Here is a 19,007-nt window from a genome sequence, read left to right as displayed (position 1 = left end):
AAAGAAAAAAAGCCATGGTGCCGAAGTAAATACATATAGCAAGTAAAACACTGGAATGGTAGATTTGCAGTGGAAGATGTGCAAAGTAGAAATAGAAATAATGGGGTGCAAAGGAGGAAAATAAATAAATACAAGTAGGGGAAGAAGTAGTTTGTTTGGGCTAAATTTATAGATAGGCTATGTACAGGTGCAGTAATCTGTGAGCTGCTCTTACAGCTGGGGCTTAAAGCTAGTGAGGGAGAAGTGTTTCCAGCTTCAGAGATATTTGCAGTTTGTTCCAGTCATTGGCAGCAGACAACTGGAAGGAAAGACGACCAAAGGAGGCATTGGCTTTGGGGTGGACCAGTGAGATATACCTGCTGGAGCGCGTGCTACGAGTGGGGTGCTGCTATGGTGACCAGTGAGCTGAGAAAGCGGGGCTTTACCTAGCAGAGACTTGTAGATAACCTGTAGCCAGTGGGTTTGGCGACGAGTATGAAGCGAGGGCCAACCAACGAGAAGCGTACAGGTCGCAATGGTGGGTAGTGTATGGGGCTTTGGGTGACAAAACGGATGGCACTGTGATAAGACTGCATCCAGTTTGTTGAGTAGAGTGTTGGAGGCTATTTTATAGATGACATCGCCAGAGTCGAGGATCGGTAGGATGGTCAGTTTTACGAGGGTATGTTTTGGCAGCATGAGTGAAAGGTGCTTGTTGCGATATAGGAAGCCGATTCTAGATTTAATTTTGGGTGGAGATGCTTAATGTGAGTCTGGAAGGAGAATTTACAGTCTAGCCAGACACCTAGGTATTTGTAGTTGTCCACATTTCTAAGTCAGAGCCGTCCAGAGTAGTGATGCTGGACGGGCGAGCAGTGATCTGTTGATTAGCATGCATTTAGTTTTACTTGCGTTTAAGAGCAGTTGGAGGCCACGGAAGGAGAGTTATGGTATTGAAGCTCGTTCTGGAGGTTAGTTAACACAGTGTCCAAAGAGGGGCCAGAAGTATACCAGAATGGTGTCGTCTGCGTAGAGGTGTATCAGAGATCACCATCAGCAAGAGCAATATCATTGATGTTATAAGAGAAGAGAGTCGGCCCGAGGATTGAACCCTGTGGCACCCCCATAGAGACTGCCAGAGGTCCGGACAAACGGCCCTCCGATTTGACACAACTGAACTCTATCAGAGAAGTAGTTGGTAAACCAGGCCAGGCAATCATTTGAGAAACCAAGGCTGTCGAGTCTGCCAATAAGAATGTGGTGATTGATCAGAGTCGAAAGCCTTGGCTAGGTCGATGAATACGGCTGCGCAGTAATGTCTCTTCTCGATGGCGGTTTATGATGTCCGTTTTAGGACCTTGAGCATTGCTGAGGTGCACCCATGACCAGCTCGGAAACCAGATTGCATAGTGGAGAAGGTACGGTGGGATTCAAAATGGTCGGTAATCCTGTTATTAACTTGGCTTTCGAAGACCTTAGAAAGACAGGGAGGATAGAATAAGTCTGTAGCAGTTTGGGTCTAGAGTGTCACCACCCATTTGAAGAGGGGGATGACCTGCGGCAGCTTTTCCAAATCTTTGGGAATCTCAGACGATACGAAAGGAGGTTGAAACAGGCTAGTAATAGGGGTTGCAACAATTTCGGCAGATAATTTAGAGAAGAAGGGTCCAGATTGTCCTAAGCCCGGCTGTATTTGTGGGGTTCCAGATTTTGCAGCTCTTTCAGAACATCAGCTATCTGGATTTGGGTGATAGGAGAAATGGTGGGGGGCTTTGGCGGGTTGCTGTGGGAGGGTGCCGGGCAGTTTACCGGGGTAGGGTAAAGCCAGGTGGAAAGCATGGCCAGCCGTAGAGAAAATGCTTATTGAAATTCTCAATTATAGTGGATTTGTCCGTGGTGACGTGTTTCCTAGCTCAGAGCAGTGGGCCAGCTGGGAGGAGGTGCTCTTATTTCTCCATGGACTTTATAGTGTCCCAGAACTTTTTGGAGTTAGTACTACAGGATGCAAATTTCTGTTTGAAAAAAGCTGCCTTAGCTTTCCCTAACTGCCTGTGTATATTTGTTTCCTAACTTCCCTGAAAAGTTGCATATCACGGGGGTATTCGATGCTAAAGCAAACACCATAAATGTTTGTGCTGGTCAAGGGCAGACACAGTCCCTTGGTTCACTCCAGACCTATCTATCCTAGTTCTAAATGTTTTTGAATGGGCATGCTTATTTAAGATGGTGAGGAAGGCACTTTTAAAGAAATAGCCAGGCAATCCATCTACTGACTGGCTGAGGTCGATGTCATTCCAGGATACCTGGCCACAGGTCGATTAAGAAAGGCCTGGCTCGCAGACGTGTTTTAGGGAGTGTTTGACAGAGTGAGAGGGTGGTCGTTTGGTCACAGACCGCCATTACGGATGCAGGCAATGATCCGCTGTAGATACTTGATTGAAAACAGCAGAGGTGGTATTTGGGAGGCGAGTTAGTTGGATTGACATCTAATGGGGTGCCCCGTGGTTTTACGGATTTGGAGTCGTACCTGGTAGGTTAATTGATCATTTGTGTGATATTGAGGGCATCTAAGCTTAGATTTGTAAGGAATGGCCGGGTGGTTTAAGCATGTCCCAGTTTAGGTCACCTAGTAGCACGAGCTCAGAAGATAGAATGGGGGGAAATCAATTCACTAATTGGTATCGAGGGCACAGCTGGGGGCAAGAGGGAGGTCTATAGCAAGCGGACAGTGACATACCCATTGTATTGCTGTAAATGGTGAATTTTTTAGAAGTAGAAGCTCAAATTGTTTTGGGGGTACAGACTGGATAGAATTACAGAACTCTGCAGGGCTATCTTTTGCAGTAGATTGCAACACCGCCGCCCTTTGTTGCAGTTCTATCTTGGCGGGAAATTGTTATCGTTTTGCGATGGAGTTCAGGGGTTTTTGGTGGTTTTTCCATAAGCCCAGGATTTCAGACACGGCTAAGACATCCGGTTAGGCAGAGTGTGCTAAAGCAGTGAGTAAAACAAACTTAGGAAGGAGGCTTCTAATTGTTAACATGCATGAAACCAAGGCTTTTTTTACGGTTAACAGAAGTCAACAATGAGAGCACCTGGAGAGTGGGAGTGGGGCTAGGCAACTGCAGGACTGATTAACTGCTACATCTCAAAATTTAAGTATGAATCAATGTCTAAGACCAGGCAACCTAAAAAGCAAACTTCTCACTAACAATGTTTTTGTTAGTTTCTAGCTTGTTAGCCAGTTCACAATAAATGACCATAATCATATAGCTTAACATCTTTAACTTTATTAGCTAATTATTGGTATTCCGATTATTACAGAGAAATAAAGCTACCCAATAAGTTCCATAGTATTTACAGAGTTAAATGGCGGAGCATAATTGCAGAGAAAACTAAGACTTAACAGTTGTTGGAGGGACAGAAATTAAGCAGAGCATGCTACCGATACGTGTCCAAGTTCTAAAAATGCTGGTCTCATTGACCTACAGTTACTAATATCCGTCCAATTGGTGAGCTTGGTGGCAGGTCATATGATGGTTCTTTCACATTACAGTCCTAGTTAATATCACCATTCACTATTATTAATAAATTAATAAACAAGTTTATCTGACACATGCACAGGGACAACAATGTGTACAAGGTCAGGTGGGAAATGGTTTAATTTGCATAGTGGAGTTCTTGTATTGCACCGTAAGCTAGCTTAAATAATGAACCAGAAAATCCCAACTCATAGTGTTAACTAACCCTGTCAATGATATATCTTTGCCAGGTGAGGCCTAAATGCCTATAACCAACTAGCTTGAGTTCAACGTTAGCTATCTACATATTGGCTATAAACTAGCAAATGGAAACTGCTCTGAGATATGGATTATGTAGGAAATTTTATTCATACCGTACACATTAGCTAGACGGCCCAGACAGTAATGTTAGCTTAGCTCACTAAACAGCAAGCTTTAAATTGGACAAGAAAGCGACTTTCATGAAAAATTAGAACATATACTATCTGAAAAATGTAGCTTGGCTAGACTCGCTTACCGTATACAATGGATGAACGCTTCTCTCCCTCTAATGCCATGGTTCCCTTAGTTTGAAGATGTAATCTCCGAGACAGGTGTTTTACCAACAGCCTTGGTGGTGTGTTGTTTGCCTCCCTCCGCAATATAATTGCAATCAATGCCAGAATTTCTCCATCTCCTTAGCAATCATACTATGCCTTCCACGCGGCATTCTGCCGATTTCCAAAATTGGACCTCCAGAAATTGGGAAAGCGCATTAGTAACACTTTGTTATGCAGTTCCTTCGTGATATATAATAAAGTTTTATCCCTTTCTTTGCGTTAACAAAGGATTACCTAACAGCTTACTGAGGCAGCTCATGTTATTGCACAGACGCGTACTCATGGCAGACCAATCCGAACCTCATCTTCTGGCTGTCCCTAGCCCATCCATTATCTTCAGCCAATCAAGGCTAGCCGGAAAGATTTCCTGTCTTTTTTGTGGCAAACCAACTAGGGCTCGTAAATGTAACAATTTATTTGAATTTACAAGATGGCACTACTAAGCTTGTTATTAAGACAAATTAAGTTCACGTTCTGCAAAAAAACACATTTTGATAAAAATGAATGTTTTAAACTTCAAATGCCGTCTCCTGTGAGAAGTAGTCGCGGGCCGACATTACGCCTAGTTTCCTGAAAACGAGCTTTGAGTGCCTTCAAGAAAGTATTCCAACCCTTGACTTTTTCCACATTTTTGTTGTGTGTAAAAGTGATCTAAAAAAAAAGTTCATAGACAACAATCCGCCTCTGCTATTTCCTGGTTGCTAAACTATTCCTAGTTTGCGCTAATTTTCCAGCCTTGTTGAAAAAAACCTAAGTTCACTCAGTGTAGAGAATCGATTGTAGCCAATCTAAACCATCCTGAAAATACCATTTTCAATATAACCAAAAATTTGCTATTTTGTGAAGCTTGTTTGATGCTGGTGTACAAAACCGAAAGTAAAGACGTAAAACTCAACTTAAAACAGGAGGCATAGAAACTTAGCGCGCATAGAACAGATCTACTAGTGCTTCTTAGACTTGCTTAATTCAATGAGCAAAGCAAGATCTATATCACATGTTCTATTTTTGGTCAGCGAGTAGCCCAAAGTTATACAACTTGTAGCTCTTGGTCATATTGACTCTATGATATAAATCTAAGCAATAATAAAAAAATGGTTGATGAAGAAATTATATCTTGATTAGGTAAAGTATTCAACCCCACTGAGTCCAATACATTTAGAATTCACCTTCGGGCAGCAATTAACAGCTGTGAGTCTTTTGGGGTAAGTCCCTCTAAGAGCTTTTCCAACCTGGATTGTACAACATTTGCCCATTATTCTTTTAAAAAAATTTCTACAAGCTCTGTCCCAAATTGGTTGCGATCATTGCTAAAACCACCCTTTAAGTCTTGCCATATATGTCAAGCCAGATTGTAAGTCAAAACTTTAACCTCGGCCACTTCAAGGCATATTCATGTCCTTCTTTGGTAACAGCAACTCCCACTGTAGATTTGCATTTGTGGTTTTAGGTTATTGTCTTGCTGAAAGGGGAATTTCATCTTCCCAGTGTCTGGTGGGAAAGCAGACAACAAGGTTAACTAGCATTTTGCCTGTGCTTAGCTCCATTCCGTTTTCCTTTTTTTTATCTTGAAAAAACTCCCCAGACCTTAACCATTACAAGCATACCCATAACCATGATGCAAGCCACCACTATGCTTTTGAAAAATATGGAAAAGTGGTACTCAGTAATGTTGTTTGTATTGGGCCTCAAACATTTGTAATCCAGGTCAAAAATGTTCAGTTCTTTGCCACATTTTTTGCAGTATTGTAGTTTTTGTGGACTTGTTGGTGGAAAGCCTTCAAGTTCCTTTTGGAGTTACACCGTCCCCACAAACTGAAATGGACCCAACCCACATAGACAGTGTGGTGAAGGCCACAACAGAGCCTCTTCAACCTCACAGGAGGCTGAATAAATTTAGCTTGGCAAATTTGGCTTTTACAGATACACAATTGGAAGAGCTAATCCTGTCCGGGCTGTAAACCCGCCTGGTACGGCCAACTGCACGCCCGCAACGCAAAGGCTCTCTAGAGGGTGGTGCGATCTGCCCCAAACCGCATTACCCGGGGCAAACTACCCACCTCCAGGACACCTACAGTACCCGATGTCCAAACAGGAGGCCAAAAAGATCATCAAGGACATCAACCACCTGAGCCACTGCCTGTTCAACTCCCCGCTATCATCCAGAAGGCGAGGTTTTCAGTACAGGTTGCATCACAGCCCAGGATCGAGAGATAGAAGCTGTTTTTTCAAATCTAACAGGCAATCAGACTGTTTAAACAAGCCATCAAAACTAGCACATTTGAGGCTTTCTTTGCTATAAACAGACTAGAAATTTTCACTGGCTACATTAAGAAATTTAAACCACTACAATTTACATTTTTAGCATTTTAAAGTCAATTAGCGACGCTCTTATCCAGAAGCGAACTTACAAAGTTGGTAAGTTGCTTACCACTAGTACTTGACTAATGTTTTACATATCTTGCCAATTACTGCATTCAGATAATGTATATACACTGTACTCTAAATACTATTCTACCTGTAATCTTAGTCCATGCCGCTCTGACGTCGCTCGTCCATATATTTTATATATTCTTCTTTAATTCCATTCCTTAGATTTTGTGTGTATATGTGTGAAATTGTTTAAGAATATAACTGCAACTTGGTCGGCGCTAGAAAGCCAGCCATTTCGCTTAAACCACCCGCCATTAGCATTGCTAAACCACGCATGTGACCAATACAATTTGATTTGCAAACAAGGATGAACATGTTTTGGAATATTTTTATTCTGTACAGGCTTCCTTTCTTTCAACTCCGTTTTTATTTTAGGTTTAGTAATTGTGGAAGTAACTACAACATTCGTTGATCCATCCTGAATTTTTTCACTCCATCACAGGCCATTAAACTCCACCTATTTTATAAGTCAACCAATTGGCCCTCATGTTGAAATCCAATATAAAAAATGATTTAGGTACAACATTTAAAAAAGTCAAGAGGTGTGCATACTTTCCGAACCTATTATTTCATCTGCAAAATGTTTATTAGAAAAATATGCATACATTTGCCCAATAAGCATTTGTTCCCTTTCAACATACATTTGTTACAGTTGTTTGATTACCCTAATGCCATGTTAGCATAGGCGTGACAAGAGTCAAAACAAGAGAAATGGCATCAAGAACAAAATACAACTAGCTGAAAACAAGCCATCTATGATTCACCACACCGCAGCTTTCTAGTCATTGTTTGCTAAAACATCTGACCGATCATGATGGAAACACAGCCTTTTTACCTATGAAGTTTACGCCCACATTTTTGTTTGTTGACATCGTCAACGCCACAAGCAATGAATCATGCACCACCAAAGACACCAACATTACCTTGAAGCCCATTCTGCTCAGCAAACGCAGTGAATTGTCCTCTCTCCTCTTCTACCTATGGTGTTAGTTCGCATCACAACACCTGGAGAAAGAACAGAAACACACACACCATCACTCACAGTTCACAGACTGAGAAACCTGCACTGTAATCCATATTCAAATACGCAGTGGCGATGTTCAAAAGAACTTCATGACGGGATATCCCAATCCAATGTTAAGTGCACATAATCTGGCTACATTGGAGCTTTTCAAATGTCATATTTTTTTCTTCAAAAGTGATTGTACGCACAGCAAATCTTGGCCTCCATCCGTGAGGGTAACTGTCTGGACATCATTCAGTGCTGCTGACGCACCACTGCCCTGCAAAGGAGAGTGGGGAAACCTGAGTCAGAGGCGGATTGTAGGTTTTTGTTTTCATTGTGACAAGAGCCCTAATGGGTTGAGCAAAAGACAACTCACAGACGCGGTTAAAACAACAGGTACATAACCAATATAATAATCATGATATGGGTTAGGCAATTTGGGTGCATCAAGGACAAGAGGATCTGAATCAGTTGGTTTCCACAGCGGAGGATCAAAGCACTGAAAAATGTTTCTTACTGTTCTGATTTTCAGGCCCTCCTTCATTGTCTGGACGGGAAAGGAACTCCAAAGGACTTGTTAAGCTCTTCAGACACTCACGGACGGTAAACTGCCCCAACAATGAAGTTCCTAAATGGGGGGAAGAAAGAGATAGTTGCATGCTTTAACTATTTCTAGCATAACTATTTCACTGTTCAGGGGGCATTCTTACAAAGTCCGTGTGGTGGTGCTGGATTGGATTTACGGAAAATGTAATTTTCAGGTATAAGGGCCTGAAAGTTGGTACCTTTGGTTGGCAACGCCGATCCAGTTGAGATAGCGGGGTGAGCTTCTTGGAAGATTGTAGGTCTTTCTCTGGCTGGGAGCGCCCACCGTCACTATCAAGGCGTGGGACAGTTGGTCTACATACTGCACATGGAAGAGGAGACATGAAAAGAATACAATTTAATTTTACAGGTTATTATAATTCTCTACTTGGACAAGAGACTGCCACTGGGAAACATAAAGCATGAACAAACCAGTGCAGGTCTGTGGCAGGGAAGGGGTATTACTTTTTTTCCTAAAGTACTTTTAGGACCCCATTTGGAGTACCTGGTGCAATATTCACTGTCACAGAGTGACACAGGCCAGGTGTTCCACTGAAACAAGCTTAATTCTACAAAAAGCAATGTGGCAAAAATAAAATTCTTAGCGACACGTGTAACTCGAAACGGCAGATATTTGGAGACATTTTTCTAAAGATCCACAATTTTAATCAAACTGACAAGGTGGACTTTAATCTTTATTGCGACAAAATGAATGCCGAATTGGTTTTCCTAATAAATGACTGATTTCCAAATAACTTTGAAGGTACGCGTGCGTGGTGATATCATAATAGCCTAAACTATAAAGCTCTATAAACACAATTTTTTTCAAACTAGATTTTTAAATTTGCAAGACAAGAATTGCCTTGACTTTCAGAATGCCTGGCTTGGTTTTCCGCCTTGCTTTTCTGTTTGGCTGAATGCAAAAGGTTTCAAGTCCTCCCAAATTATTTCATAATCTAACGGCCGCAGTCACACCAATGGCAACGGATTGTTGCGATATGTTGGCACATGAGAAGTAATTAGGATAATGGCAAATAGTATTTTGCATTCTGATCCCATGCTGGCTTTTGTGGGCCTACATGAAACAGATAGCTAAGGAGGGCATGACTCTCGCAAATTTAATTATAAGCAATTTTCCCAAATGGTTAAGGAAACCTTCAACCACTTGATTTTTATTGCAAACATAGGTTTTAGTGAAAGTTTTTTTATTTTACTTGCTGTTTTTATTGACAGTGTAATGGAAATGCAGCCTGCTTGGCAATTTCAACATTTATTTTCTGTGACCTTTTTCCTAAATCGACTAAAAATCAGTTCATGGATAAGTTAATGGAAACAGTTATGGAAACGTTAATGGAACGTTCAGGAAACATGCCGTAGTGTCCTGGCAAATGTGACCCTAGTCTGACTTGAGTCAGGTCTGTCAAAACCTATTAATTGGTAGGCTATATAACAGCCCTGAAAACATGTGGCAAATTGTGTACATTTTCCTTAGCAAAGCCAGAATGTTTGAATAAAAATGAAATTTTAAACCTACTCTATCGGTTTGTCTGTGCGGCTTGTCCCTTCAGCTTGCCTTACAATTGAGACAATATTCCCACAGGAAAATATTGCGTACCAACTTTTTAGAGAGCTGCGTAGGTACAGTATATGGTTCCGGTAACCAAGGTAAAAGTTCTATAATTCATGTTCTCTCGTCTAATGGCTATGGAAACCAATCATCCATGACAATAAGACTATTAATTCTGAATCAGGGGCGGAATGGATGAACAATCCCATCCTTTTTTTTTGGGGGGGGGGGGGGGGATTTTTCAAATCTTCAAAACAAAAAACAAGTGGATTGTTTCTCCATCCTCCCGATTCAGAATATATCCTTTTTCATTGTACATTGGCATGCTTGGTTCAATAGCCTAAGCTATTCACGGAAGATAATACCTACCAGAATAAAATAAACTGACTTTACCTTGGTGGCCTAACCAAACCAGTGGATATTTTGGTCTCAAAATTTCGAGCAGTTTAACGGACAATCCGGTAGAGTAAAATTCCAATGTATTTTTAGTCAGACATTCTGGGTTTTGTAAGGAACATTCACACACAAATGCTTCAGGCTGTATTTTAATTTGTGTATTACAGCATGTTAATCAGACAACAAGTACCTAGGTTGTGCCCAACTAAAATGCCCCTCTTTCAAAACAAGTGGGAACTTGGATAATCTCAGACTCAGGTACGTTTAAAACAACCTGGGAACTTGGGAAAAAACGAGCTTCCAACTGCAAAAAATCCTAACTCGGAAACTTGGGCATCTTCTAAGAACCTGTTCTTTCCACCAGAATGATCACTTATTATGATGTGGGACCTTGTGTCCTACCCCCCCACCCTCTTGGGAAATAAACCATACTTGTTCAAAACCTCGGGTTGATGTTGTGGGATCTGTTTTCTTTACAAGTTTGGGAGAAATCTTGATTACAGTATTTTTAGTTCAGATTGGAGAAGCAAAGAACGAATTGCTCTGGTCTGGAAAGGGGAGCCCAGTATGTTATTTTATAGCCTATGGTCCAAGGGGCTGTCAGAACAGTCAGTAGGGTCATGGAACTTAACATAATTCACCTAACCTGTTACGTTTAATTTCTCAATAACTTCCTGCGTAAAATTCCCTCCTCACCTGCTACGAAAGTAAAATGCCCTTAATGACAAAAACCCGAATACCTCTAGCCACATGACCAGTCCAGTAATCAGACGCAGGCATCAACGATCAGTCAATAATCGATTGCCTAGACTTTAAGGTCACGCCATCAATACATTTTCTCCACATCTTTTCCAGAAAAGCACGGAAGTTGATTACGACACAATGCCTGAGGATTTTAGCTAGCGATTAATAAATGCAATTTCCATCACATGATATACAACTGCCTCGAATATTAGAATGCGCGATGTCAACCGGCCTTGCTTGTCTAAACACGTCGGTAATCGTTATACGCCCCATTCTTTTGACACAATGCGTTTTATTCAGGAGGCCCAATTTTTCACAGGCAACCGGCATCCAGATTTTCTTCAGCGGTTTTGAGTTAGTTTCTCGCGGCGTCCGCAGAGTTTGATGGGTCTTGCTTCCCATTTCTGACTTCCACGGAGGACATGGTGGCCCTCTACACTGTGGCGCGGAGCCTTTTTCTTCTATTGGAGCGCTTTCAGGAGATCTGTGTCTTCGCATCAGTGCTGTTGAGAAAGTCTGCTGGTGGTACGTACTATGCTGAAAGGGAACCATTATCGGTATGTGCTTAACCCATAATCTCTCAAAATACGCCCGCAATATTTGCTCTGAAATAATAAAGTAACGCTGTTGCAGTAAGCATCCGAGTTGCCCATTTACAAATGAAATGAACAATTTTCCTACTCCAAGTTTATACTGGGATTTTAAATGGCGCCCTACCTCGACGTCATTAAATTCCCCTAATGCATCGATGGTATTATTGTATCAGCTACAGCACGGACAATTAATAATTAATTGAAGCTGTAAAAACAACCTATCCATGTAGGCCTATGGTTTAATAAATAATTTTTGTTGTTGTTGATAAACTGATATGTAGTTATTTAGGTAAACAGAATACAAACGTAACGCGACTTAAATACCCCAACCCTCTCCTCCGGGGACCAACCAGACGTTTCACATTTACATGCACACCAGAGAGGGTCCAGATTGTCTAGCCCGGCTGATTTGTAGGGGTCCAGATTTTGCAGCTCTTTCAGAACATCAGCTATCTGGATTTGGGTGAAGGAGAAATGGTGGGGGCTTTGGCGGGTTGCTGTGGAGGGTGCCGGGCAGTTGACCGGGGTAGGGTAAGCCAGGTGGAAAGCATGGCCAGCCGTAGAGAAATGCTTATTGAAATTCTCAATTATAGTGGATTTGTCGGTGGTGACAGTGTTTCCTAGCCTCAGAGCAGTGGGCAGCTGGGAGGAGGTGCTCTTATTCTCCATGGACTTTAGTGTCCCAGAACTTTTTGGAGTTAGTACTACAGGATGCAAATTTCTGTTTGAAAAAGCTAGCCTTAGCTTTCCTAACTGCCTGTGTATATTTGTTCCTAACTTCCCTGAAAAGTTGCATATCACGGGGGCTATTCGATGCTAAAGCAGAACACCACAMYATGTTTTGTGCTGGTCAAGGGCAGACAGTCCTTGGTTCACTCCAGACCTATCTATTCCTAGTTCTAAATGTTTTGAATGGGGCATGCTTATTTAAGATGGTGAGGAAGGCACTTTTAAAGAATAGCCAGGCATCATCTACTGACTGGATGAGGTCYATGTCATTCCAGGATACCCTGGCCAGGTCGATTAGAAAGGCCMGCTCGCAGACGTGTTTTAGGGAGTGTTTGACAGTGATGAGGGGTGGTCGTTTGGTCACAGACCCATTACGGATGCAGGCAATGATCGCTGAGATCTTGATTGAAAACAGCAGAGGTGTATTTGGAGGGCGAGTTAGTTAGGATGACATCTATGAGGGTGCCCGTGTTTACGGATTTGGAGTCGTACCTGGTAGGTTAATTGATKATTTGTGTGATATTGAGGGCATCTAGCTTAGATTGTAGGATGGCCGGGGTGTTAAGCATGTCCCAGTTTAGGTCACCTAGTAGCACGAGCTCAGAAGATAGATGGGGGGGAAATCAATTCACATATGGTATCGAGGGCACAGCTGGGGGCAGAGGGAGGTCTATAGCAAGCGGCAACAGTGACATACCCATTGTTTCTGTAAAGGTGAATTTTTAGAAGTAGAAGCTCYAATTGTTTGGGTACAGACTTGGATAGTAATACAGAACTCTGCAGGCTATCTTTGCAGTAGATTGCAACACCGCCCCCTTTGGCAGTTCTATCTTGGCGGGAAATGTTATAGTTTGCGATGGAGATTTCAGGGTTTTTGGTGGTTTTCCTAAGCCAGGATTCAGACACGGCTAAGACATCCAGGTTGGCAGAGTGTGCTAAAGCAGTGAGTAAAACAAACTTAGYGAGGAGGCTTCTAATGTTAACATGCATGAAACCAAGGCTTTTTACGGTTACAGAAGTCAACAAATGAGAGCACCTGGAGAGTGGGAGTGGGGCTAGGCACTGCAGGACCTGGATTAACCTCTACATCAAATTAGTATGTCAATCTAGCAAACCAGGCAACTAAAAGCAACTTCCTAARCAATGTTTTTGTTAGTTTCTAGCTTGTTAGCCAGTTCAAATAATGACCATATCATATAGCTAACATCTTAACTTTAGCTAATTTGTATTCGTTATTACAGAGAAATAAACTCACAACAAAATCCTTATTTACAAGTTAAKTGGCGAGCTAATTGCAGAAAATAGCTTACAGTTGTGAGGGACAAAATTAAAGCAGAGCATGCTACCATAGTGTCCAAGTTCTAAAATGCTGTCTCATTGACCTAACGTTATATCCTAATTTGACTTGGTGCAGGTCATGTGGTTCTTCACATTACAGTCTAGTAAACACACACTATATTCAATAAAATTCAATAAAAAGTTTCTGACACATGCACAGGACACAATGTGTAAATGGTACAGTGAAATGGTTAATTGCATAGTGGAGTCTTGTTTAGACACGTAGCTAGCTAAATAATGAACCAGAATCCCAACTCAGTGTTACTACCCTGCATGAATCTGCAGGTAGCTAAAGCTAACCAACTAGCTAGGTTCAACGTTAGCTATCTAARATTAGGCTATAACTAGCAATGGAAACTGCTCTGAGATATGATTATGTAGGAATATTATTCATACACGTAACATTAGCTAGCGAGCCAGKCAGCTAATGTTAGCTAGCTAACTAACAGCACGCTTTAAAATTGGCAAAGAAAGCGACTTTCATAAAATTAGAAACATATAATATCTGAAAAATGTAGCTGGCTAGACTCGCTTACCCGTATACATGGATGAACGCTTCTCCCTCTATGCCATGGTTACCCTTAGTTTGAAGATGTAATCTCCGGAGACAGGTGTTTTACACAACAGCCTTGTGTGTGTTCTTTGACTCCCTCCGCATTAATTGCAATCAAATGCCAGKATTTCCTCCATCTCCTTAGCAATCATACTATGCTTCCACCGGCATTCCTCCGATTTCAAAACTTGGACCTCCAGAAATTGGAGCGCATTAGTAACACTTATGCAGTTCTTCGTGATATATATAAAAAAAGTTTTATCTGCGTTACAAAGGATTACCTACACATACTGAGCAGCTCATGTTATTGACAGACGCGTACTACATGGCAGACCAATCCGAACTCATCTCTCGGCATGTCCAGCCCATCCATTATCTCAGCCAATCAAGGCTAGCGGYAAGATTCCTGTCTTTTTTTGTGGCTAAACCAACTAGGCTCGTAAATGTAACAATTTTATTTGAATTTACAGATGGCATACAAGCTTGTTATTAAGACAAATTAAAGTTCACGTTCTGCAAAAAAACACATTTGATAAAAATGAATGTTTACYTTCAAATGCCTCTCCTGTGAAGTAGTGACGGGCGACATACGCCTAGTTTCCTGAAACGAGCTTGAGTGCCTTCAGAAAGTATTCACACACCTTGACTTTTTCCACATTTTGTTGTGTTACAAAGTGGATCTAAAAAAAAATTCAATACACAATCGCTCTGCTATTTCCTGGTTGCTAAAATTCTAAGTTTGCCTAATTTCAGCTTGTGAAAAAAKCWAGCACTCAGTGTAGAGAATCYTTGTACCATCTAAACCACTGAAATACATTTTCAATAACCAAAAATATTGTATTTTGAGCTGTTTGATGCTGGTGTACAAAACCGAAAGTAAGACGTAAAAACTCAACTTAAGAACAGGAGGCATAGAAATAGCGCACATAGAACAGATCTACTGCTTCTTAGACTTGCTTTCAATGAGAAAGCAAGATCTATAACTCACATTTCTATTTGGTCAGGTAGCCCAAAGTTACACATTGTAGCTTTGTCAATGACCTAGATAAAATACTAACAATAATAAAAAATGTTGATGAAAAATTATATCTTGATTAGGTAAGTATTCAACCCACTGAGTCAATACATGTTAGAATCACCTTCGGCAGCAATTACAGCTGTGAGTCTTTTGGGGTAAGTCTCTAAGAGCTTTCCACACCTGGATTGTACAACATTTGCCCATTATTCTTTTAAAAATTCTACAAGCTCTGTCAAATTGGTTGCGGATCATTGCTAYACAACCCTTTAAGTCTTGCCATATATGTTCAAGCAGATGTAAGTCAAAACTTTAACTCGGCCACTCAGGAATATTCACTGTCTTCTTGGTAAGCAACTCCACTGTAGATTTGGCATTGTGTTTTAGGTTATTGTCTTGCTGAAAGGGGAATTCATCTCCCAGTGTCTGGTGGAAAGCAGACAACCAGGTTWWCTAGCATTTTGCCTGTGCTTAGCTCCATTCCGTTTCTTTTTTTATCTTGAAAAACTCCCCAGACCTTAACAATTACAAGCATACCCATAACATGATGCAGCCACCACTATGCTTGAAAATATGGAAAGTGGTACWCAGTAATGTGTTGTATTTGCCTCAAACATTTGTATTCAGGTCAAAATGTTCAGTTCTTTGCCACATTTTTTGCAGTATTAGTTTTGTGACTTGTTGGTGGAAAGCTTCAAGTTCCTTGGAGTACACGTCACAAACTGAAATGGACCACCCACATAGACAGTGTGGTGAAGGCACAACAGAGCCTCTTCAACCTCAGGAGGCTGAATAAATTTAGCTTGGCAAATTTGGCTTTTACAGATACACAATTGAGAGCATCCTGTCGGGCTGTATCACCGCCTGGTACGGCAACTGCACCGCCCGCAACCGCAAGGCTCTCTAGAGGGTGGTGCGATCTGCCCAACGCATTACCGGGGGCAAACTACCCACCCTCCAGGACACCTACAGTACCCGATGTCACAGGAAGGCCAAAAAGATCATCAAGGACATCAACCACCTGAGCCACTGCCTGTTCACCCCGCTATCATCCAGAAGGCGAGGTCAGTACAGGTGCATCAAAGCCAGGATCGAGAGATAGAAGCTGTTTTTCAATCTAAAGGCAATCAGACTGTTAAACAGCCATCACTAGCACATTTGAGGCTTCTGCCTATAAACAGACTAGAAATCACTGGCTACATTAAGAAATTAAACACTACATTTACATTTACATTTAAGTCATTTAGCAGACGCTCTTATCCAGAGCGACTTACAAGTTGGTAAGTTGCTTACCACTAGTCACTTGACTAATGTTTACATATCTTGCATTACTCATCTCATATGTATATACACTGTACTCTATACTATTCTACTGTATCTTAGTCCATGCCGCTCTGACGTCGCTCGTCCATATATGTATATATTCTTAATTCCATTCCTTAGATTTGTGTGTATATGTGTGAAATTGTTAGATATTACTGCACTGTCGGCGCTAGAAGCCCAGCATTTCGCTACACCCGCATTAGCATCTGCTAAACACGCATGTGACCAATACAATTTGATTTGCAAACAGGATGCATGTTTTGGAATATTTTTATTCTGTACAGGCTTCCTTCTTTTCACTGTTTTATTTAGGTTAGTATTGTGGAGTAACTACAACATTGTTGATCCATCCTGAATTTTCACCCATCACAGCCATTAAACTCCACCTATTTTAAAGTCACCATTGGCCTCATGTTGAAATCCAATAAAAAAAATGATTTAGGTACAACATTTGAAAAAAGTCAAGAGGTGTGAATACTTTCCGAAACCCTATATTTCATCTGCAAAATGTTTATTAGAAATATGCATACATTTGCCCAATAAGCATTTGTTCCCTTTCAAATACATTGTTACAGTTGTTGATTACCCTAGCCATGTTAGCATAGGCGTGACAAGAGTCAAAACAAGAGATGGCATCAAGAACAAAATACAACTAGCTGAAACAAGCCATCTATGATTCACCACACAGCAGCTTCTAGTCATTGTTGCTAAACATCTGACCGATCATGATGGAAACACAGCCTTTTACCTATGAGTTACGCCCACATTTTTGTTGTGACATCGTCAACCCACAAGCATGATCATCACCACCAAAGACACCAACATTACCTTGAAGCCATTCTGCTCAGCAAACGCAGTGATTGTCTCTCTCCTCTCTCTAGTGGTGTTAGTCGCATCAAACACCTGGAGAAAGAACAGAACACACACACCATCACTCACAGTTCACAGACTGAGAACCTGCACTGTAATCCATATTCAAATACGCAGTGCGATGTCAAAGAACTTCATGACGGGATATCCCATCCCAATGTTAATGTGCACATAATCTGGCTACATTGGAGATTTTCAAATGTCATATTTTTCTTCAAAAAGTGATTGTACGCACAGCAACTTGGCCTCCATCAGTGAGGTACTGTCTGACATCATTCAGTGCTGCTGACGCACACTGCCTGCAAAGGAGAGTGGGGAAACTGAGTCAGAGGCGGCAGTGACAAGAGCCACTAATGGGTTAGCAAAGACAACTCACAGACGCTGGTTAAAAACAGGTACATAACAATATAATATCATGATATTGTTAGGCAATTTGGGGCATTCAAGGACAAGAGGATCTGATCAGTGTTTCCACAGCGGAGGATCAAAGCACTGAAAATGTTTCTTACTGTCTGATTTTCAGGCCCTCCTCATTGTCTGGACGGAAGAACTCAAAGGACTTGTAGATCTTCAGACACTCACGACGGTACTGCCCAACATTGAATTCTAAATGGGGGAAGAAAGAGATAGTTGCATGCTTTACTATTCTAGATACTATTTACTGTTCAGGGGCATTCTTACAAGTCAGTGTGTGTGTGGATTGGATTACGGAAATGTAATTTCAGGTATAAGGGCTGAAAGTTGGTACCTTTGGTTGGCACGCCGATCCAGTTGAGATAGCGGGTGAGCTTCTTGGAGATGTAGGTCTTTCCTCTGGCTGGGAGGCCCACCGTCACTATCAGGGTGGGACAGTTGGTCATACATACTGCACATGGAAGAGAGGAGACAMGAAAGAATACAATTATTTTACAGGTTATTATAATTATTCTACTTGGACAGAGACTGCCACTGAAACATAAGCATGAACAAACAGTGCAGGCTGTGGCAGGGAAGGGCTTTGATTACTTTTTTCCTAAATACTTTTAGGACCATTTGGAGTACCTGGGCAATTCCACTGTAACAGAGTGACACTAGGCAGGTGTCCACTGAACAAGCTTTATTCTACAAAAGCAATGTGGCAAAATAAAATCTTAGCGACACGTGTAACCGAAACYGCAGATATTGGAGACATTTTCTAAAGATCCACATTTTAATTCAACTGACAGGTGGATTTATCTTTATTGCGACAAATGATGCCGAAATTGTTTTTCGAATAAATMATGATTTCCAAATAACTTTGAAGGTACGCGTGCGTGTGATATCATATAGCCTAACTATAAAGCTCTATACCACATTTTTTTCAACTAGATTTTTTTAATTTGCAAGACAAGAATTGCCTTGACTTTCAAGAATGCCTGGATTGTTCCGCCTTGCTTTTCTGTTTGGCTGAATGCAAAAGTTTCACCATCCCCAATTATTTCATATCTACAGGCGCGCAAGTCACACCATGGCACGGATTGTTGCGATATGTTGGCACATGAGAAGTATTAGGATATGGCAAATAGTAAATTATTGCATTCTATCCATGCTGGCTTTTGTGGGCTACATGAAACAGATAGCTAGGAGGGCATAGACTCTCGCCAATTTATTATAAGCAATTTTCCCAAATGGTTAATGGAAACACTTCAACCACTTGATTTTTATTCAACACTAGGTTTTAGTGAAAGTTTTATTTTACTTGCTGTTTTTATTGACAGTGTAATGGAAATGCAGCATAGCT

The 19,007-nt window shown here is 41.3% G+C and overlaps 1 protein-coding gene across 4 annotated transcripts in view; it reads right to left on the bottom strand.

Annotated features, from left to right (window-relative positions):
* The window catches only part of LOC111969917 (6-phosphofructo-2-kinase/fructose-2,6-bisphosphatase 4), a 42,947-nt gene that overhangs the window by 14,464 nt on the left and 9,476 nt on the right, over positions 1-19,007 (bottom strand). For all 4 annotated transcript variants that reach the window (XM_023996301.2, XM_070445568.1, XM_023996300.2 and 1 more), the window contains exons 2-5: positions 17,997-18,113; positions 17,758-17,854; positions 17,484-17,547; positions 17,207-17,281 (exon numbers count right to left, since the gene is read on the bottom strand). In XM_023996301.2, the coding sequence (XP_023852069.1) occupies positions 17,207-17,281; positions 17,484-17,547; positions 17,758-17,854; positions 17,997-18,113 (353 nt within the window). The remainder of the gene's footprint in view (positions 1-17,206; positions 17,282-17,483; positions 17,548-17,757; positions 17,855-17,996; positions 18,114-19,007) is intronic.

This window comes from Salvelinus sp. IW2-2015, linkage group LG11, assembly GCF_002910315.2.
Source record: "Salvelinus sp. IW2-2015 linkage group LG11, ASM291031v2, whole genome shotgun sequence".
Classification (NCBI taxonomy): Eukaryota; Metazoa; Chordata; class Actinopteri; order Salmoniformes; family Salmonidae; genus Salvelinus; species Salvelinus sp. IW2-2015.
The sequence above is the reverse complement of the archived record's forward strand: the minus strand, read 5'-3'. Positions and strand labels throughout refer to the sequence as shown.